The sequence below is a fragment of the Ornithorhynchus anatinus genome, chromosome 9 (genome assembly GCF_004115215.2).
Source record: "Ornithorhynchus anatinus isolate Pmale09 chromosome 9, mOrnAna1.pri.v4, whole genome shotgun sequence".
NCBI lineage: Eukaryota > Metazoa > Chordata > Mammalia > Monotremata > Ornithorhynchidae > Ornithorhynchus > Ornithorhynchus anatinus.
In genome coordinates, this window is record NC_041736.1 from 17,423,472 (window position 1) to 17,447,416 (window position 23,945).

The 23,945-nt window shown below is 37.5% G+C and overlaps 1 protein-coding gene across 1 annotated transcript in view; it reads right to left on the reverse strand.

The window, feature by feature from the left end:
* LOC100077772 (neurabin-1-like) overlaps positions 1 to 23,945 on the reverse strand; it is a 66,977-nt gene that overhangs the window by 19,378 nt on the left and 23,654 nt on the right. The window contains 11 exon segments of the mRNA XM_007671232.3: positions 5,674 to 5,992; positions 7,663 to 7,814; positions 9,940 to 10,126; positions 10,199 to 10,295; positions 10,677 to 10,906; positions 13,123 to 13,176; positions 15,286 to 15,426; positions 18,328 to 18,448; positions 18,861 to 18,965; positions 21,879 to 21,999; positions 22,228 to 22,360. Of these exon segments, the coding sequence (XP_007669422.2) occupies positions 5,674 to 5,992; positions 7,663 to 7,814; positions 9,940 to 10,126; positions 10,199 to 10,295; positions 10,677 to 10,906; positions 13,123 to 13,176; positions 15,286 to 15,426; positions 18,328 to 18,448; positions 18,861 to 18,965; positions 21,879 to 21,999; positions 22,228 to 22,360 (1,660 nt within the window).

Here is a 23,945-nt window from a genome sequence, read left to right on the forward strand (position 1 = left end):
TACTTCCATATCTTCCTTTACTAGCTTTAAACACAGGATGGCTGATACTGGGTTTTGTTTATGTTTATGCAGCCCTATGGCCCCAAATCTCATCCAATGAGGAAAATATCTTGCTGGATTCTAACAGTGTGAAGCTAGCTCACCCACTCTAAATTCACTCTACCCCTTGGAGCCAGATATGGGTTGGAAGCCATCTGCCAAATAAAGAATGCCAGAATTGGGATGGATTTTTAAAGTCTACTTAAATTCACCTTGTCAGTGAAAAGGTGATGAAAAACTTAATATTTTAAAAATCACTTTATTTAGGGGGGCGTTTAAACACAATTTTTCACAAGGTTAAGGAGCCAGGTTAAATAACATAAATCCTTAACAATCCCCATCCTATCTACTTCTAATTCTATATTCTTGCCTGACATTCAAAATCCTAGTCGCAGAACAAAGTTCCTCTATTCAATAAATTGTAAACATCTTGTGAATGATAAGGATTACATTTTTATAAAATGAAAGTAGACAATTACAGCTGGGTAACAAAAGTAACACAAAGTAAACCCAGTTCTCCCATATCATGAGTACTGCAATCTGACAGGCTCCCACAGTGAGAAAAACTCAAGTTACAATATTCGCCCTGTGACTGAAGCTGTACAATTGCACAGCTATAGCTTTTGACTCCACATTATACTGTATTCATACAGACACATGATGTCACAAGACATTTTCTAATTCTTCAATTGCATTCTATCCACACACTCTTATTTCCATATTGTGAGACTTTGCTTATACAAATAACAAGAGATAATCAGCTAAATTTGGCTGTTAGACCCTAGAAATTGATGATAGTAAGGCAGATAAGAAAAATAACCTGAAAACAAACAGCATCTCCATTCACCAAAATACTTTGAAATTCAGAAAAAGCAAACCTCTGCTAGAATAATTTGGAACACTTAATAATAATAATAATAAAGCAGTATGAAATTAATAATAATAATAATGTTGGTATTTGTTAAGCGCTTACTATGTGCCGAGCACTGTTCTAAGCGCTGGGGTAGACACAGGGGAATCAGGTTGTCCCACGTACTACCAGGGCTCTTGGAAATAAACTAATGACAACAGGAAATTTTGTTTTAGGTATTTACCCAACTAGCAATAGCATTTGGGCCCACTGGTTCATTCATTCAATTTTATTTATTGAGCACTTACTGTGTGCAGAGCACTGTATTAAGCTCTTGGAATGTACAATTCAGCAACAGAGGCAATCCCTGCCCAACAACAGACTCACAGTCTAAAACGGGGAAACAGACACTGCAACGCTGCTCAAGTTTCCTTCAAAGCTGCTCTAGTAATATGATGTAAAACAGAACCAAACAAGTGACAACAAAAAACCAAAAAACAAACAAAAAAAAAACCTCCTTCTAAAACACCACTTCTTCATCCTGGTTTCAGATTGTAAAGTCATATCTTACCCTTAAACAATTACCCTCTCCTTCTATACATCTTCTAGATAAATTGTACCAACTGATAAAATAATTTAGACTCAAATATGAAAGAGGGGGAATTAAAAAAAAAAAAAGACAGGTAAATCGTTCGAAGACTCTCTTGCTACTGGCCTACCTTCCTTTGTTTTCATTAACTGAATTAACATTAAAGCACTCAAGGGAAAAATCCGTAAGTCCTCTGAAAAAACTACATTTCCTCTGAAATCAATAATGTTTCAGAGAGAGAGGACTTATACATCTAATCAACTCTTCAAATTCAGTCTAGCATTTTAAAGCAACTTCATAATACAAATATAAACATCACAGAGAGAGATGAGGAGCTTGGTAAATTCTGCTTTGGTTTATAAACTGATTTTCAGATTGTGAAATGCGTTTTAGAAATATTTAGTGACTCTTTCTGCCCTCAGAAAGAGCTGTAGATAATCTATATATAATCTATCTAGATTTTTCTCTTAAAATAATTTTTGTTGCTTTGCGGTTTAATAAACCTAGTATATACAATCCAGCAAAAATTTAAAAATCAATTTTCTTTCAACGGATGTTGAAATAACCCCTCTTCATACTGGTCAGAACATTATCCCATCATTTCCTGGTGCCTTGACCTTGGAAATTCTCTTTGAGTTCATGTCAAATAACTAATGGGAGACTTCAGCAGGGTCCTGACCTTTCCCAGGAGTAAACTGAAAGCTTCATGAGATTGAAGCCATTTCAACACGGGTCTCATATTAAAATTTATTTACAACACAGACCATTTTAAATTTATATTCGACTGTGGTTAGCTTATGCAAAATCAAAGAACATAAACTTCAAAAAAAGTTCTCCAAAATCAATTTTATGCACTCTAGTATAAAATTTTTTATCCATCTCCGGCACTGAGAAACATTTTTACCACTGATGTTTCTTTAATACACTGTACAAAAAAATAATCATAGAGGTCAAAGACATTATATCTCATTTCCCATACCTTCTGGAAAAACCTTTAAACACATCATACAGCTGAGAATCTGACCCATTTCAAAATGAGACCCTCAAACCTTCGTTGATTGCAAAACCCTCCTTGAAAAGTCATTCCCCCTCACATTATGGACATTTTTCTTTAAATTAAAATATCTTATGACAGTTAAAAATAATTTCCTTTTGCTTTGCTTCAGTAGAAACTGAGGACAGAAGATCACCATCCTCTGGGATGCAGCTATTTGTATTTTTCATTTAGAAGATTGTTATGAAGTTGCTGGCATGAGAATGGGCCTGAGGCAGTTAGGTTTGCCAGGAAAATAGCTTTGAATATCACAGCCTGGCATTCTGGCACTGAGAATAATCAACCACCTAGCCTAAATTATATTTTTCCTATCTGTTGTTAAGTAAGCTGCATAGGCTGGAATCAAAAGCTTTGTTATACAGTATACACCTATTACTTTTCTCTGTCCCATCAGGACTGTCACTGTCTCAGAGACAAGATTAGAATGAAGAGGTGTTTTTGTTTTGTTTTGAAAGAAGAAAACAATATTAGTTGCTTTATTTAACTTCTGCAGCCTTTTAACCACTGAGGATTTATTCATTTACATATGCTTGGTCTCCCCCATTAGATTGTAAGCAACTTAATGTCAGAGACTGTGTTTCAGTGTTCCCCAAAGCACACCAAAGCTCAAAACGTTTCTGGGTAGGGGCCAGAGAAGGGCCACAGGCAGATGCCATTTTTTGACCCTGCTGGGGAAAGGATGCCAACTTTTCCTGGGTCCTCACTGGGTGCCCAGTAACACTCTCAGCTCCTGCCCCGTGGCTTCATGAGTAAGGGTTATCTGCCCTCCCTTTGCCCCAATCCACATAGGGATCCAAAGGGGTTGGAGCAATGCTCAGGAGCTGCAATCCCATGGAGTTATGTAGGCACCATTGGCTCCAGGCCAGAATCCAACAGTGTTTATTAAATACCTACTCTGTGCAAAGTTGAACTAGGGCCCTTGGGGAACCTAAAGACATAGTAAAAGATGATGCTCCCTGCCCTTGAGGGGCTAAAAATTGATGGAGAAAGAGAGACAACTTGAAGAATATTCAATACTTAAAACTGTAATATAGGATGTATTAAACAGTGACACCAAAACGGCAATTGCTAGACAGGCAGCAAGCATCAAGAATTTACTTAACAACATTACATTGCCCAATATTCAAATGAATTTGAAACCCACCACTTCCACTGTAGATTCAGCAACCAGAGTTTGAAGGAGCTCCATTAAAGTTGCATTGTAATTTAGCTCCAGAATATATTGTGATTCTCTTTTGCATTAAGCTGTCACTGACAAATCGAGTCTAGGAAGAAATCATTCTGGCTTCAATTTTATTGGGCACCTGGCTCCTAATGTTGGAGGCTGCACTACTGCTAGCATAATTACTGTTATCAGTATTTTATTTTCTATACTTTTTTAGCATATTCTTTTATATTAAATTCAAAAGAATCCTTCCTTTCAATAAATAGCCCTATTCATTACCAAATACCCTGTCAGCTGTTTGCTCCACATGAACAAAAGAAGAATAAAAACAAAAACCTAATACAGTAGTGAATGTGGGCTAAAATCTTAAAAAGCAGCCATAAATATATGCAGACATAATGTAGATATGATTTAAAAATTGGCCCTGTCAAATTTAACTCTTTGGAGGAAAGTTCACAGTGCCAGTTGCCATATCTCATTTTAATGGTTAGTGCTCTAGGTCAGAGACTTTCCCTTCTCTTGGCCTTCTCTTGCCCTTGGCCAAAGACTTTGACTTGAAAATCACAGGGATTAATGCTCAAAAAGTGCTGTGAAGTAGAGTTGTAAAACACCATCCATAAGCCAAGATCAGCTGGCTGGAAGCTTCCACCCAAGCCACTGCAGACTGGAAATCAGAATTACACTGCTCTAATCTCTCTCTTCCCTTCTATTTCTGCCTCCAGGCCACACTTCCCTCACCATTTCTGAAAGTAAGCATGGGTCATGTGATGATCCAGCTGGCCAGGCCTTCTCACTGAAAAGCAGGAGAGATCAACAAGTTTTTAGAGCTGAAAATTTAGTCACTTTTTAGGACACACTCTCCACCCCCTCACCACCTTCAAGAGAGAAAAGTGTGTTAATACAGGTTCAATCACTCTTGCTTAAGGTAGGCCACCAGCAAGCTTAACTCTTCACCTAACAGATTGTAAACATGTAGTCTCGTCAAAAAGGCACAGCCCTGGGAACCAGAGCATTTTGGGTACTTCTTAGGTTTGCCTCATGCCTGCTGTTTGACTTTGCAAGTAACTTCCCTGTGCCTACGTTTCCTTACTTGTAAAATTCTGTTCAATTTCTGTTCTTCCTCCCCATTAAACTGTGAGCCAAATGTGGGATAGAGGACTGTGCCCGACCGGATTATCTTGTACCTACTCCAGCACTTGGCACTACCCCAGCAATTATGCCAAGTGCTTAATTACTAAATTTGGCACTTAAATACCAAAATTATTATTATTATTATTATTTTCTCCTTCAAGACTTTCCCCTTCACATCTGGCAGACCAGCATGCTCCCCATCTTTACATCCTTTCTGAAATCCCGTATCCTCCAAGAGGTCTTCCCTGATGAATCTCATCTCCCCACTAATAACAACAGTCACTTCAGCACTTTGTGACAAACACTTGAGTACCCATATATACCTTTATATTCTACTGCGTCCTTACATTCTATTGCTTCCTACTACCTACTTTATTTTATGCCTTTCTCCTCTGCTAGACAGCAAACTCCTTGAGGGAAAGGATCATGTCCACTAAACCTCTTGTATTCTTTCAAGTGTTTAGGTACAGTCCTTTATCTCCCCGTCCGGACTGTAAGCTCACTGTGGGCAGGGAATGCGTCTACCTTATATTGTATACCCTTATTTTGTACTATCCCAAGTGCTTAGTTTAGTGTTCTGCACACAGTAAGCACTCAATAAAACTGATTGGTTGACAGTGATTTCATTTTCAATGATAAAATTTTTGACTTGTCTTATAACCCCCGCAAAATTCCTAGCTTTCCAAGAAAAGTGTTATGAAATTTCTTTTTTAGGGCTACTAATTATCTCACAGGGATCTGGGCACATGATCCCATTTTATTTTCAAAGCTGCTTTAACCCATATCATTATATTTGCAATTTAAACCAAATTAAATCAAGGTGAATGTTAAGCAAATAGGCTTACCTTTGGTCTCTTTTCCTTTCCCTTTTGATTCTCTAAGCTTTGAATTTCCCGGAGAAGAGCTTTGAATTGCACTTTCACCAGGAGTAGGGTTCTTACTGCTATCTTGGTTTATCTTGTGTACTGGCGAAGAGTGGGTAGAAACAGACGGGCTGCACTCCAACAGACTATCTGTACTTCCTGCCTGCTCAGGCTTTTCAATTTTTTGATCGTCTACATCAGGCTGTTGTGGCAAAATTAACCTCTTCTCTGTTCCTTCTAAGACCTTGGATTGTGTGATGCAAAACTCATTATTCTGGGTAGTATCATCTAAATCTTCATCCTGTAAAGAAGTCATGAAAAGGCATCATATTATGAAAAAGCCTGACTACCATTACTCCAAAAAATGTACTCTTATGGAAAAAAACAAATTAATAAATCTTATACTGCCACAACAGTGGTTTCTGTAATTTTACCATAAAAAAGTTGACTTCTAATGCAGTAAAAATGTAACAGGTTTGAAGGCAGGGCAGCCTAATAGAGCAAGCTGGGTTCTAGACCCAGCTCCAACACTGAATAATTGGTTTGGTAGGATTCATCGCACTACTCTGCGCCTCAACTCCTACACTTCCCAAATAAAACTGCAGGGAAAACCTTATTAGCCGAACATCATTTACCTGCAGCAAAGCTAATTTGAATAATTACATCCAGGTATCCAAACAAATAGATGGAAATTATGAAAGTGTAGCAATCATATATGAGCCAGTCCTGTTTCCAATTACTGAAAGTCATAATAGACATTTTTATGTAATGAACCTGGTTTAACTTCTTATGGGTAGTGAGAATAAGAGAGATTGCATATACAGAAGTGCTTTGAACTTTGAAAATTGCAGGCAATTCCATTATTCCTATATTTAAAACAACATAAATTGTCTTTTTAACAAGAATAAAGCTTATATTCCAAATGTATCTTTTCCCTCGAAATTAACCCCTTATTAACTCTTAAATAATTCAGAGTATTAGTTGAAGGTTGGGGTTTGGGATTACCAGTAATTCTCAATTACCTGTACTTTATTTGCTATCAACATCATAATTCAGCATGCAGAAATGCTTAAGTAATTTGCATTTCCCAAAATCTTTGTATTCAAATATAAAATTTTCACAATTCAAAAATGGAAATACTACCCACTAAGTGCTAAGAGCTAGAAAATTGAGAATTATTCTGCTTGCATGTAAAGTTTTCCAGATGAGAATTTGTTCAAATTCTTTAAAATTTGTTCAAATTCTTTAAAATGTTATCAATATACTATTAAATATCCCTATCTCTAAATAAAACAAAAGTTAATTGCTAATTACCATTATAATTACCATTATGCAATAACTAATGATTTTTAAGTGAACTGGGAAGGCAAAAAGAGAGGAGACTACTTCCAGCATAACTGAGCCTGATGTATTCAAAATTTATTTATTCTTATAGTGGAATCAAAACCATCTACCTTTAGTTTTATCACAATGTGCCAAATCCAAAATTTGAAAAAGGACAGATACTATGACAATCTTGAAAAACTTAGTTTGGAAAAAGTGTATCAGTTTCTAATTTTCTAAAGGCCAAAGAAAAAGAAGTTACACACTGCTTTCTAGTGAAGGTAAAATTCCCAAAGTGATAATGGGTTTTTGCTAAAAAAACCCCCACAAAAACAAACTACATAAATACAAGAAAAATTACATCCTGCACTAGAATACATTGCTTATTCTATAAGGTTAGCCAAGCACCACATTGTAGTAGATAAGGCCAACCTTATACATTAATTTCTATTGTTTTTTTCTGAAATGGTACAAAGTTGAGATTACAAGAGATAAGATTTCTATTTCCAATTCTGCCATTGTACATTTTCCATTCTAACATCAGACAACAGGATTTATGAATATATGCATCCAACATACACGCTTAAAGTATAACATATAAAAGTTCAAAATATGACTGAGAAATTCCTACATTCAAACAATTGGTACCTGCAGATTTATACTCTGCTGTCCTGTTCCAAGGGATTCCTTCAGTTTTGTTCGAGAAGGTGGTTGACGTTTTACTTTGAGTGCAAGCTGAGCTTTTGCTTTGTGAGCACTGGTGTCTAGTCTAGGAGTGTCTCCCACAAATGCATCAAAATCTGAAATGTAACAGAATGTAAGCAAGAGAATGAAGAAATCATATGGAAAGCAAAAAAAAAAAGTTTCCAACACCCATGATTTCAGATTTTGACAGCAAAGGAAATAAGCTAAGAAATGGACACAGGCAATTAGTATTATGTAGTAGTATCCCAATTTTACACAGAACCCGTTTTTAAATCTGTATGTGTTAGTGGTTAAAAGATGAGGTAATCATTTAAAACTTAAAAAAAAATGTACAGTATGTATCAACACCCTTTTTCCCCCTCAAAGTTTTTTCTTTGGAATCATTAGGCCACTCTTATGTATTTCAATTTTTTTGCTTATTGACTTGCTACCCATGATTTCAGTCCACCCACACATATTGTTTATATTAATAGATTATTTTGAAAAAAAAATTTTAATTTTAGGTATTTTTTTTTAATCCACAATCACTGTCCAAAGAAACCATTTCAGTTGTAGCCAGACTTTTTTTCCTAGTTAATAGGGTATTGTCAGTCAGGATGCCAGGCCACCAGGCCAAATATTTTCCAGAACCGTGGAGTACATAATTAACTAGCACCCAGTACTATGCAAGCGTGGCTTAGTGGAAAAATCCTGGGCTTGGGAGTCAGAGGTCGTGGGTTCTAATCTGGGCTCCACCACCTGTCAGCTGTGTGACTTTGGGCAAGTCACTTATCTCCTTGGTACCTCAGTTACCTCATCTGTAAAATGGGGATTAAGACTGTGAGCCCCAAGTGGGACAACCTTGTAACTTTGTATCTACCTCAGCACTTAGAACAATGCTTGGCACATAGTAAGCACTTAAATATCATTACTATTATTATTATTAATAGCATATGTTAATACACTAAACAGAGAAAAGAATCTCAAAAAGGCTAGAAATCTGAGTGTAGACTCCTTTCTGAAAACTGAAAGGTTGCTAACCAAAAGCAAATTAGCTAGTTCTTTGCCATCTTGTAAGTATTCGGGAGAATCGAAGAAAATGACAATCTTGAAAAAGGAAGTCAGTTTTTACTTTAAAATGCCCTCAATATTTGTATATCTTTGACCTATAAATATGGGGTGACTAGATACATTAGGCCCTCCATGCAATTAAAAATCTCCATGAACACCAGTATGGTGTTCTGGTATGCGGCTTTTCTTCAAATATTTGTAACAAAGGCAGTGAATCTGTGGCATAAAGAAACAGCATTAAATTGCGTTACCATTATTTAACTATCATTTTACATTTTGCCAGGATTCTGCTCTTTAACTAGACTTGAGTCAGTAACAATCATATATAGAATGAGATCCCCAACACTGACAATGGTTACATACGAAAATAATTTATATTCAGCAAGTAGGAAAGGCTGACCCCTCTCAGGGTCACACCTGGAAAGTTTCCATTACTCTATCAGTCTGGACTAAGGAGGGAAAGTTAAGCAGAGGTAAACCCAATCCATTCCTAGCTTGGGCAGTGGCTAGAGAGTGGAAGGCAAACTGCTACAAGTCAAAACACAACTGTGCCGGGAAGCATTAGCATGGAAGAATGTTGAAGGTGAAGACTCAAGTTTACTGTGCAGAAGGAGGCAATAGTAAACCATTTCTGTATTTTTACCAAGAAAACTCTATGGATACGCTACCAGAATGACTGCAGACGGAGGTGGGGCATTCTGAGAGAGATGTGTCCATGGTGTCACTATGGGTCAGAGAGGACTCGACAGCATGAGACAAGACAAAGAAAGGCTGATTTTTCAGCCATTTTATTTCCAAGGGATTGTCTTGGAGAAGAAGAGCCCAACTACTCTGGAATATATTTACGAATCATAGAATTTTACATACCTAGTTCCTTGAAATTACATGCTATGACAATGAAATGTTAAAAAAAGGATCTAGTTACACCTCAGAATCAATCCTGGGACTAATCCTCAAATCCTTTAACCTTTACACAGAAATTCACCATAATAAGGGTTAAAATCCACACTGAATGAAAGCACGAGGGCTAGTTATCTCAAACTGCCTAAGCTCTAATACAGATATACACTGCCACTTACCCTCACATATCATAATTAACAGTATGACAGATTTTGACGAAGCCAGGTATTTTATTTTATTTATTTTAAAAAACTAAACAGCTTAACTCACCTGAAATTAAAGTGTCTTTAGAGTCTAACTTTTCCACTGATCCCATTTCTTTTAGATTTTCTTCTTGGGCTTCTGAGTGCTCATTCAGTTGCCCTGGACTTTGAATGGCAGGCTCCAGCAATGTACAGCTTCCTGATATTAATGGTATTTTCTCATACACTTTTAATTTGTTCTCAAGCTCTGAAATCTGCAATTTTTACAAGTTAGGTACCATTTCCAAAGCATAGTGGTAAAAGGCACAAAAGTCACACTGCCTCACCGTTTCTTGCAATGTTTTCAAATGTTCCACATGTTTCTGATCTCTCTCTTCAAGACTTTTCCTATGATCCTCCTCTTTTTTCAAAAATTCGATTTCTCTGGGGAAAATAAAAATGATTAGGACCAAAAAGGAATTACCTTGAAACAAACATTTTTAGATTCTTTGAAATACAATTAAAAGGTCCTTAGAGAAAATACAAAATATCAATCAAGAGAATGGAAAAAAATAATCACTTTCTTCAATAGTTTAGTGAAACCCTGATATAGAAATGTGAAGTTAGAGCTGATGATAACATTTTCATATAAAAGACCTTCCCTAAATTCTCATAGGCCTGAGTAAATCATGGATGTTTTAGTAACAGTGTCTACAAATTCTGTATTTTCTTAATACACACTTCTTCACACTTTTCAAATCTTAACCATTTCACAAAATTCCCTTTAAAAACCTTGAAAATGTGCATTACACTCAAGGTACTTACTTCAGTTGGTAATCTTTAAGTAATTTTTTGGCTTTATTGTATTTCTTCTCCAAGGTGTCATACTGCTCTTGGGTTTCTTTAAGATGCTCATTTACTGTTTTGCATAAACTCTGAGCCTCTGACCAATAGGTTTCAAGCTTCTTAATTTTTTCCTTATAGTCATCAGAGGTTTGTTGGAGCTGCTTCTTGCTTGTCTCCCATTCAGTCTTCTCTGCTTCTGCAGCCTTCAACTTGTCAGGGAAAAATATAGATCTTAGGATGAGGAATAATTTGAATACATTTCTAAAAGTATTTGGCATGCACAGACCCCAGATTTTACTGCTTCCCAGTCCTGTGCAATGGCAGTTCCACATATAATACCCTTTGGTCTCCCCTTACTTTGTTCTAGTAGGATAAGTTGCTGAGAGAGCACCATGCTGCTCCACAACCATGGGGACCTTGGTTTCCCAAGGAAAAGCCTAACCACCACGGGGACCTTGGTTTCCCAGGGAAAAGCATAATCACTGTTAGAGTGGATGTGAGTGGCTCATTCCACAGGGATGTACAAATGTGATAGAAGCATAACAGCCTGCTGCTAAAAGGGCCCACGATGATATATTGTTCTCTGGCTATAGATCGCACACCAATGGTCTCACAATGCATGTTGCTCGCTACAACAGTAGGGATGGGGGCAGTGCAAACCACCACCACAAATGAAAAATAACTTAAAAGCAAGTCCTTCTGACAGTGAGATCGCTTAAAACTTACAAAGAAGTCCTACCAAGTAGGTGGCAGTAGGTGGTTCAGGACAATAGTTGCCCGGTTGCTGAAGAAGAAGCAACATTAGTGGGCAGTACCCTGGATGTGTGACTACTTGTAACAAACCAAGTATGGTCTACTAGCACTGAATGGAGAAAGGAACTAGAAACTGTCTTCTAAAAAAGTGATTGCTTCCCCTGAACTAAAACTGGGTACAAAAACAAGAGAAAAGACACATTAAAGAAACAGCCTGCATCAGGAGGTATGTGATGAGGAAAAACGGTCACCAAGTTATACTAATAGCTCAAACAACACATGAATATCACAGCACTAAACAAAACTACACTACCAAAGAACAGCCAGCTCAAAGAAATGGATACTGGATAGGATACCACCTCCTTTTGGAGAGCCTATCTTTTTCAGAACAATGGTTATTGGGGGTTGGTTTTAAAGATAATCATTAATATTAAGTCCTCCAAATCTGAGCAGAGGTATAAATCACACTATGCCTGCTCCTAAAACAAAAGTGCCTCACCACCATAAGTGCATATGTACCACACTCACAAACTGCAATGAAATAAAATAATGTTTCTATAAAGACATGGACAAGTTCAAAGGAGTGCCAGGAAAGGATTAACTAGTTATAATGGGTCAATTACTCGAGAGTTGGCAGTGAAGACCATGGTTGGAAGAGAAGCAGTGTGGCCTAGTGGAAACATTCTAGGCTTAGGAGTCATAGGACCTGGGTCCTCTGGCACTCCTCCACTTGTCTGCTCTGTGTCCGTGGAGAAACCACTTAACTTCTCTGCCTCTATTTCCTCATCTGCAAATGGGATTAAAACCGACACCCTCCTAGTTAGACTGTGAATCCTATGTAGGACAGGGACCGTGCCTGACCTAATTATCTGATATGAACCCCACTGCTTAATGCAGTGCTTGACCCATAGGAAGCACTTACGAAGTATTATGATTATTACTGGAAGAAAGTCATTAGGCTGCATGGGATTCACAAACAACAGCAATAGATTACATTTTACTGAGTGACAGATGAACACCGTCTTGTGATCACAAACACTAATTTCTGCCTGTCAAACCACAGAAAAATATCTTGAATGTATTCATGATCTGAACAAGCTCACTGTGAGCTTGGAACGTGCTTACCAACTCTGTTACAGTATACTCTCCTAAGTATTAAGTACACTACTCTGAACACAATAAGCACTCAATATATACGACTGACTGATTGATGAAACAGTGTTTACCTCCTCTACCAACTATATCAGAGCATGGGAGGGGGTAACCTAAAACAATACATGCCTCCAGCAGCCATGCGTGCAGCACAGTGCTGGACTGCCAATTGCTACGCTGCAAGTTCCTACTGTCTATACGACCTTCACCGTGAAAAGAGGCCTCAAAACCACAGATGGTAAGCACCTGGAGAATGAAGACATTTGCAAGGAGACCTGAAGCAAAATTTCAATAATCCAAGGAAGAAGGAAACTGTTCACATCCAAAGGCCTCTTCAAGAGCTTTGAGAATATGTACATTCAGCTGCCAAGTTAAACAACCTTCCATTTAAATACTGTGTAGATGGGTAGTAAGGAACGAAAGGCACTTTCCCCCAAGCTATAAGAACAGGTTTCAAATATTTGGAAACTGAGATACTCCAAATATTCCTTTTAACTATATGATAATATAAACATCTTACTCTTTCTTTCAGTTGATTTACTTCAGCTGTTGTCACTGCGTGTTTTAGCTGTAACTAAAATAAAATACAGTTTTGTCAACAAGCAGTACTTCAAAAACTTTCTGAATTTGGAATAAGATTTTCAAAATTTATTAAAAAATACATTCAAATGAAAAAATGAATGTTAGAGGCAGAGGATACTTCACTCAGATAACTGGATAAATCTATAATAAGATAGATTTCCTATTGTGTGAGCTGGGCAAGTCCTTTAACTTCTCTGTGCTTATATTTCCACATCTGTAAATGGGGATTAAATACCTGTTCTTCCTCCCCCTTAGAATGTGAGCCTCATGTGGAATAGGGACTCTGATCTGATTATCATGTATCTACCCCGGGGCTTAGTACTGTACTTGGAATATAGAAAGTGTTTAGCAAATACCATTATTATTTTATATATATTTGGGGAACCTAAGTCACATATAATGGGATGATTCCCCACTTACGATCTGACTAGGTACCTACCTTTGAAGAAATAAACTACACTGAACATTAAATTTCTTTATATCTAAAAATAAAAACAAATACTTCAATTGAATTCAGGTATTTTGGGGAAAACAATGGTTAAGTGTGACCCAATGAGCAGCTCAGTTCCCTCAGCTGCTCTTCCTTCTTTTTTGACTGTCAGCCATATGGACTGGTTATTTTGTACCCATCTCAGCACTAAGCACATAAGAATATAATTTATGGGGAAAACTGATACCTTACCAAATAGAATGTGGAAGTTATCAGTATCTTGATCAAGACAAAAATATAAATATGGTTGATGAAGAGCTCTAGTTCTGGCCTCTAAATTACAGTTGCTAAATACGTTCAGAGACATACTGTAACGATTTAAAACTATGTGGCCAAATGCAGGGCCTCAGTCTTTCAACAAAGACTGCAGGTAATTAAAAGCTGTGGATACTATTGGGTCATATTTACCCAACATAACTTCACAGCACCTCTGAAAGCTCTATTTGCAAATATTCGGATATCATTGCCAGATTTGATGTAGCAATGAAAAGTTCCCAAAAGTTACCCTCGGCATGACCGAAAAGAAACATTTTAGAAAAAGTGGATTTTTAAAAAAATGTTGAAACAGCGAAGTTTGAAACATTCATTATTTGAATTTCCCTACCCATTTGGACCTATAATTTTCACATCTGTCCACTTGGCTTTCTTCATAGCCTCTCACTTTTCAATCTACTAAAACATGAACATTCACTCAGTTATTTTTTTTTCCATCAACTACAAATGGACTTTTACTGAGATTTCAGGCATGGTGAATTTCTCTGATAGCTTGGTCTCTGCATAAACTACAAAAGCTATTAAGAGCTACACCATCACCATTTCCTAAAACAAAACAAAAACAAAAACCCACCAAATAAAACAAAACAAAAAGAAGTGGCACAGAAACTCTGCCAGGATAATTTGTCTCACACACTAAAATCTATTTTCATGGTGTTGGTTGCAGATTGGAAATGATAAATAAGCCCAGATGGTTTTTTCAACACACTAGCTATGAAGGAATGCATGGAACTAGGCAAGAGCTAGAGTACTATAAAAAGAGATATATTTTCACATAGGTTCAGTGAGCTACACATATTCACTAGGAATTATGGGATGGTTGTGCTTTTCCATCCAATTATCTCTCATTTTTAATATATAAAAAGAAATGGAGGCCAGTTTGGAAAGCCCTAGGCTGTTGAGGTCCCCGAGCGTCATCCACTTCACACTCTGCCTGCAGTGCCCCTGGAGAAGCAGCCAAGCAGAAACACTGTACTGGAGCCAGGGAAGTCTTTCACAGATGCAATTTCCTCAGCTAGTTACAGGACTTGGCTTGGCTTGGTAAGGAGCCTGGGGCAGTTCTTTCACTCTAACTTCCTGCATAGCCTGAGTAGAGGGATTATAATTAGTTGGGGCAGTCAACGAAGAGTGATAAATGCACAGAAAAATCATATAGGGGAGAAAGCAGAGGCAACGGCTATTTAAATAACTACAAGTGACCTTATCCATAGCCCAGTTTAACCTTTCAATTATCTCCAAGTGGGATATAAAAATTGTACTACACATTAGTTCTGTTTTCATCACTACGGAGTGCTAGTGTAAAAAGAATCCCGACTTCTTTTTAAAAGAAAAATATACCTCTTTAAACTTCAGAAGAAACTGTGTGGAATCCATATCCAAAGGTAAATTCATTTCTTCGTTTTCAGGTAAATAAAACACCTCTACTGATTTTGCATGCAAATGAGATTCAAGGCTGTCGTCTTCATCATAGTCATCATCCTAAAAACAAAAAAAAGAAGTATATTTTGGTAGTGATCAGGTAATATTTGTTTGTCTAACAAAAAGCAAACAGCATTAAAATATTCCACCCTTTTCAACTTCATGCAAATAGAAACACAGAAGTGATTTCATAATTATCCCTTCCCTAAAGTTGTATCCTAAAATTTTACATCCAAAAACAAGATTCCTTTTTCACTTCTCCTGCATCTGACTGTTTAGTTGCTCTCTCAACTGTATCTATGTTGGCAGAAGGGAGGGAGACAAGAAAGACAGGAAAGGTCATTCACTGAGCATGACTGACCTGAAGCCAGAGTGTGGAGTTAAATGGGTAGGGTTGAAAGGGAAAGTCCCCCTACTCCACAACTGACTTCAGCAGAAGAAAAGTAACTGTGTCATCCTCACCTTGGTGTCTTTTCGTGGTGACTAGGCAATCCTGGTCTCCCAGCCTAACCTGCGCTGTCCTCTCATCACTCTTTAAACTTTCCCTTCCTTCTTCCCATCAACTCCTCCTTATAGCTGTTTACATTGCTTCCCTATTTCTTCATATGTCCCTTACATTCTTCTCAAAATCCATGCCCCTATATGTTCTCCCAAGCTCCCTCATCTGAATCCCACAAGGGTACCTTTATCCATTCTTTTAGTTTGTTTCATTGTCACATCTTCTTGACATTGCCAGCTGTTGTTTCCGAGTGCTCCACGGCCTTGGGGGCTAGACCTGCTCTTGCCCCGCCCCCCTTCTTGCATCCCACCACAATCCCTGCACCTGTGGCAATTCTAAGGGGTATAGTTGATGACGGTGTTGGCCCGACCATGAAATAGGATTGTTGGCTTGTTTCTGTTTTGTTTTTTTGAAAAAGGAGGCTGTAGAGGAACCACAGAGTAGGGGTTGAGGAAGAACTGAGAGGGAATAGAGAAGCCACAAGAAACCTCTTTAAAAGCTGCACTTGGGGAGAGGGGGGAAGAGGAGAGGGAAGGATTACAGAAGGGCAGGAAGGTGGGGTTTCTTTATTGCCAGATAGAGACTGGCAATACACTGAAGTAATAGTCAGACATGCTGTGACACCACTATAAGGAAACTCCAATGGGACGAATGTTTCTGTGGGGCATTAGTTAGTGAAGAAAAGAGGGCCAATAAAAAGTCAAAAGAAAGGCATGCAAACAGGCTGATAGAGAACAGTAAGAAAGCTGGGTTATTAGCTTCCCTGCTGATTTTCTGAAGGTTTCAGCTAGTCTTAAATGACTTCAGTCATTGCATAGAACCAATATTTTATTAGGACAATTCTTACTTTTCCCCCCTATTCTCCTAAATTTTCTGCCATAGGTCCTCTTCTGCAAACTGACTGGAATTTTTATACCTCCCCTTTAGAGTTTCCTTTCCATTATGTGTTTTTAAGTGCTCCATAAAGTGCTCCGCCACTTAGCTGTGTGACTTTGGGAAAGTCACTTAACTTCTCTGTGCCTCATCTGTAAAATGGGGATTAGTCTGTGAGCCCCACGTGGGACAACCTGATTACCTTGTATCTATCTACCCCAGTGCTTGGAACAGTGCTTGGCACATAGTAAGCACTTATATATAATCATTATTATTAAAATTTACCTTAATTTTCCCCTTCTCAAACCTCAAAACAATCTATTTTCTAAAGGATATTTAATTCCTTCTAATAATCAACAGTTTATTCCACTGAGCCATTGTAGTTTTTCCTTTAAAGGAGTCAAAATGGAGCAAAGACTGCATACACTTGGGATCCAAAACGATTCTATAAAAAACTATGAAATCTCTAATTCCCAGAGTAATAAAAATCAAAGCACGATCCTAGCATTTTATAAAAAAACTTAGTTGATATTCCCAGACAATATAACAAAAGTGCTTGCCAGATAAATGACAGATTTATTATTAATTCCTTTGGTCCAGTATTTCAAAGCCAGCATCCACTCTCAGCGTTCATTTTCATTAAATTCACATAAGATTCTTTGCTTTTAGCCCGTTATCATCAAATTGGCTAATCTAAGAAATGCTTATTTGTTCAAGAGCCTCAGGCTTCACTCAACTCATTTCTAGCTCTGGCAACTATCTAAATGTGCCTGGTCAGTCACATAATCCTTCAAGTGTTCTCAGCTTCCAATGGTGGAATTGAATAAGCACTAACCATGTGGCAAGTGCTAGGCTAAAACACAGGGTAGACACAACATAGTCAGATGAGACACAGTCCCAGTTCCAAAGGGGGCTCAATCTAAGAGGGACAAAGAATAGGTACTTTATCCCCATTGTAGAGATGAAGAAACTAAGGTAAACAGAAATAAGGAACTTGCCCAAGGTCACACAGCAGGCAAGTGGTGGAGCCGGGAGTGTCTCTCCCCACAATTCATTTCTATAGTCCTATTCCTCCCAACAGTAATCGCTCATTCTACCTTGAACAGCCCCTTCTCAGAGCCCCTCCTTTATGTATAAACCGCTACACCACTACTTCCCCTTTCTGCCTCAGTGTGGTTTTAGGGAAGGGAGAATTTGTAACTCCCCTTATCAACTAACTAAATAACAGGGACCAGAATGGGAGGCCAGGTCAAGAGAAGCAGAAGAGCCTTAGAATAGGGTTGGGAAGAAGGGAGCACATCACTGTTGCCTTCAAGCCCCAGTGATGGGGCAGTCAAATCAATCAATAGTGCTGAATGGCTATGTGCAGAGAACTGTACTAAGCACTTGGGAGAGTACCACACATTAAGAAATACAGACCCTGCCCTCAAGAAGTTTACATCTAAAATGGCTGCAAAGAGGCAAAGGTAGTAATTCTCCCTGAATTCTGCTCTAATCAAATTTTTTGAATGCTCAGCAAGAAAATGTAATGATTCCAAGATGCTTAGTAACATGAGACAGATGTACATTTTCATCAATTCACATAATACCTGTTCAGTATCCTCTTGGGCATAATGCTGCTCGTACAAGCACCTTTCTTGTTCCAATGTCTCACTGATGAGACGGGCTACTTCACTTAGTGTTCCTGGTTTTTCACGTCCTATTAGAAATCTAGCCAAAAATCCAAGACATATTTTGTTCTTATAGTTACACATTTAATCATTAGAATGTTTTTACATAACTGAATATATAAATTCATCTGTTAGCATCTTCAGGCTATGATAAAAACTGATAGAAATCGATTTAATATATGAGCTAAAAATACACCTGTGCAGCAGTCCACTGTGTTACCACCTACATGCACCTCTGAGATGACTGACCATTTCTATCAGAGTGTGTGAATAGACCAAAAACTCTTTAAAAGTTAGCAGACAAAATGTCATGCTTAATTTTCTCCTGTTAGCAGTGAATTTAATTTTACAGGTGTTTCCCCCATCCCACACCTTTCTCCATAATGAAAATTTCAATATAAAAATCACATATTATTATACCATTACAAAGAATTATAGTAAATTGTACATACCTGACAGTCCCTTTTGTATTTTTGAGTATAGTGGCAGCAAACAACTGAGTTACTCCTACTAAACTTGTACCATCGACCTCAACGATTTGGTCATTTACTTGGATCCTGAAAATAGAAATTAAGTGTAATTACCATTAAAACAAAAATCTCTATTAGAGAACTTTTAAAGACATATTAAAGACATTTACTCAGTTATTTCTCCTACTTGGCTACTATTCCAGTACTCCCACAGTTTTTAAACATGGCTCTATGAACTATTTGCTTACATATTTGATATTTGTATATCTTCACGTAATTTGTGTGTATTTGTATGTGACCTATTTCCTAACTAGGTTGAAAGATCCTCAAAATAAGGAATCATGTTTTTAATTCTCCACAACCAAGAAGCACAATGCACTGATTAGCTGGTACTCATTACTGTGCTTTTGATTAACTTCTTTTTAGGATAATGTTCATATTCAGCATTCCTTTGATCACTATTGGTAATTAAGATAGTCTACCACAACCTGGTTACATTCAATAAACTCAAAGTAGTTTAAAATCTTTTGAAAAACAATGTGGCAATTAACACAGTGTCTTCTGCTTGGAGTTCACTGGAGCTAATAAGTAAACTGAATTTAAATAAATTAGGTAAGGGATTTCCCTGCAAAGGAGTTTTACTTAATGTACATAGACTTTTATTCCCTTATTAAAGTCTACCAGATTTTTTGAGGGACTTACTTTTAGCACCCCTATGTATGTGTTTCAACATTTATGAATATTTACAAGAATATCTTGTAACTACTCTGAGCACTGGATCACCTCCACAGTATGCTTACTCTGCTCAATACCACAGATTGATATCTTTCATCTTAAAATGCAGTCAAGTCTGCAGTAAACTGCTTTATAATTTTAAATATTTAAAACTGTATCATGGACTAAATCTGCACGGAGGATAGCACTGATTTGGAAAGAACTCTTTGAATCCTTAAGTTTCTTAATATTCTTAAGTTTCTTAAATTTCTTAAGTGGAAAGGTCTTCAACCTTCATTTTCAACCCAATTTCAAGGGCTAAGGGAGTAATTATCCCTTTTATCTCATTTTTCAGGATGGCTTAAAAAAAGTCTTTTGTTTGGGCCTAATAACTAGATTTTTTTACTGTGTACTTGAGCATGCCTCATGATTGGTCTGGGAGCCCATCTGAATGACAGCTGCTCCCCAGAATGAAGAAAGCTCTTTGTCATTCCAGTTGGCCTGGACTCTGTAGGCTGCAATTGAAGTTCATGAGGCAGGAGGTAAAAGAACAGGGATGGGCTTTAAGAAAGCCTAAAATGCTTTCCGGCAAAGTGCTATTTTTGACATGTATGGGGACCAGTAATGTACAATTTGTTTCCATATTTAAATAGGTTAAATCTATCACAATATTCAAAATGAAAAAAGAAAGCTTGATTAAAGAGAGAGTTACAATAGAATAAAGGAGACAAAGCATATAAGTGGAATTTGAAATTCTGTCATAAAAATGTTTAGGAACCAATGGCTAAATCTTTTCTTGCCTAATATATGTGTTTCCAAAAATAAAAATCCCATTTTCCCATTAGCTTTATCAAAAAAAACCAGAAAAAAACTTCAAAGAAAAACTTATGATGAATGGGAGTTCACTATAGATCATAAATTAAAAATTATCTAGCAGTCCAGGACACACATGCACACACACACCAAGTTTTTACTTTTACAAATTAAAATGCCCTGTAACATTACAGGAGAATTAATACTACTTGGCTAGTAACAAACACCATTCTTAATTCCCTGGTGTTTCTGTGTGTCTCGTTCTAATTCTTTAAAGATAGTTTCAATGCGGTTTATATGTGATATCAATTTTGAGATACCCAGGCTTTTTTTTTTATTTGAAGCTCATATTTCTTACATAGGCTTTTTGTTGGTAAAATTAACAAGCTAATCCTTAATCTGATGTTCTGTGTGCACAAAGTCTCCCAGTCATAAAGATTTATAATAGTTTGCCTCCAAACTATAAAAAGTAAAAGATTTACTTGAACACTAAATTATCAGGTAATGGTCCATCAAGAAGATATGGAAGGAACTAGGACAGGAGGTGTTCCCTGTAATCTTCTGCTGGAAGAAAGATGAATTAGGCCTGAGTGTGATTACTACAACCATGGATGTACAAAATGGGAAAGTCTAGTCATAAAAGCCAGGCAAATTTGCTTAAAGGTGAAGAGAGTGGTAGAAATTATAAAAAGGGTAAGTGTCCATATAAATTGGCTGGACTTTCTTATTGCTCAGAGGCCTAGGTGAAGGGCAGATGTTCTGTTGCACAAGAAAGAATAAAACTATATTGGAAGAGAGAGGGCAGAAAAGATCTAGCACTGTTAGAACCAAGAAAGTGTTTAGTTCTAGTAATGTGAACAAGAAATTACAATGATTCTGCCATTTGTGAGACTCTTTGGGTCAGCAAGGGCTGCAGCATTAGGCCAACCTCTCCTGTTCAGATACACGGTCTCTCTGCTCCTTTCTGGAGCACTTCTTGGCTCTGAGCAACCCAATGGTGATGGCAGGAAGAGAAAAGGAGAAGAAAGGCTGTGAGCACGTCACTGTTGCCTCTTTCTTCCCTGAAATCAGGCTCAGAGCAGGGGTTAGGAAGAAGCATTTGGTACCTGAATGGCTAGGGAAGCAATAGCTGAGGAGCCAAGCCAGCTGCACTGGATCAGGGAGGCACCTGCACAGTGTGGTTCTACAGTTTTAACAGAGTTTTGGGAGCCAAGAGGACCTGGATTCTAATCCTAGCTCTGCCACTTACGTGCTGTGTGACCTTGGGCAAGTCACAACTTCTCTGTGCCTCAGTTCCCTCATCTGTAAAGTGAGTAGTCAATATGTGCTCTCCCTCCTACTTAGCCTGTGAGCCCCATGGGGACCTGAATATCTTATAATCACCTCAATGCTCAACACAGTGCTTAACTGTGTTGAAGACTGTATTGAAGCACTTAAATACATGGAAAAAAAAAAGGTAAAGTATAAACTCACCGTCCATCTCTCTGTGCAGCTCCTCCTTCAGTTATTGTTTTCACAAAAATTCCCAGCTTCTCCAAGCCCTGGTCTGCGCCAACACCCATTCCAATGATACTAATTCCTAGGCCACTCTCTCCTGTAAAAATTGAAAGTGAAACATGGTCAAAAATTCAAAGTACACTGCAATTATAAAATACACATATAATTAAGCAGTTAAATATTGGTTTTCAAAATTTATGTTTTCCTGAGTAGTATTTAATATTGCAAATATTTTTCTCAGATTAGAGTGCTACTACTGGTGAAAATGAAATATCTAATTAAATTACAGTTAGACTTATAACCATTACCTTATCACTAAACTCACCTTTTTCAAGTTCTACAGGGAATACTTCCATTTTTTCCACCCTTTTCTCCAATTCATATTCAGCTGATGCTGCCACAGGATCAACCTCTTCATTACGTCTGTCATAATCTTCATTTGAATAGGTGCTGAAAACCTTTAAAAGGAGTTACAGAAAATGAAACTGAACAATGGCTAGTTATAGATATCAGTCAGTGCTATGAAATACAAATTGCAGTTCTTAATATTTATATTTCTATTTGGGGTGCACCTGCAAAATAAATTAAATTGAGGTAGAGCAATGTGTCCACCAACTCTGTTATATTGTACTTTCCCAAGCAATTTAGTACAGTGCTATGCACACAGTAAGTGCTCAGTAAATACCACTGACCCACTCAGTGAATGCTAGAGCCAAAAAAAAAAATACTTTATATTGAATCTCTATCCCCCACAGGGCATACCAGAGTCATGGAGTGGCCGTTTTTACCGGGGTGCAGCCCTCGTATAGACAGTCTTACTGTATTCCAAGTTTTTGTGGAGAAGAGAGGGAGAAGTAAGGAAGGTTTATGGAGCCAACATCAGTTTCTGGAAGCCTCACTTTAGCGATGACTATTTTTAATTTGACATATGCTCACCTCTCAGACTACATATTGACTTTTAAATATTTTAAATGACATTTCTTTTATTGTATGAGTAATATGCACAGCATAATTTCCTGGCAGCTACAGCCTGGCATCTAAATTAAGATATCTTCAGAAGAAAGTATACAGTGAAGTAGATTGTCTATATTAATGAGATACATGAGTAGCATAGATAACTCATTGCCATTCCATACCAAGAGGTTTAGTATTAAGAGATAAAACCTGAATAGCTAATAAGTAACCAAATCAAATTCAGAAATTTCCACCTTATGTCCCTTTCCCCATTCTTTGTAAGCACTACATATCTGGATGGTCTGCTTATAGGCATCATAAAAGCCAAAGGTGAAAATTTGAAAAAACAAACAAAAAGCCACACATAGGAAATCAGCCTTAAAAAAAAAAGATGAAAATAATTTTAATTCCAAATTCTGAAAAACATCTTAACAGCCCAGATGAAGGGAAAAGAGAAAAAAAGCAGAAGAGGGTAAATATTAAGGAAATTGATTCTTGCAGGATGGCAGAAGTCCCTGTGCTTAGAACAGTGCTTGGCACATAGTAAACACCTAACAAGTACCATAATTATTAATACTGTAACAATCACTGCACAAAGAGAAAACGCAAAGGAAAAATCGACAACCATGATACATGTAATGATTCAAAGGATATGTAAGCAACAACTGTAACTGGCCTAATTATCTTGTATATAATAATGATAATAATAATGGTATTTGTTAAGCACTTACTATGTGCCAGGCACTGGACTGCATTGAGCTCACAGTCTTAGTATCCATTTTGCAGATGAGGTAACTGAGGCACAGAGAAGAGAAGTGACTTGCCCAAGGCCACACAGCAGACAAGTGGCGGAGCTGGGATATGAACACATGACCTGACTCCCAGGTCCATGCTCTATCCACTACGCCATGCGCAACACATAGTAAGTGCCTAACAAATACCATAAAAAAATCTATCTGGATGCTAAAAAGGAGGGCATTAAATGGCAACAATGCATTTTTGAGACTTCAATTCATTATACTGTCAGCATGTGGAAGCTAAACCCCAAAAAGTTCCACTAAAAGATAGTGCAGCTGTCTAGTTTTTATA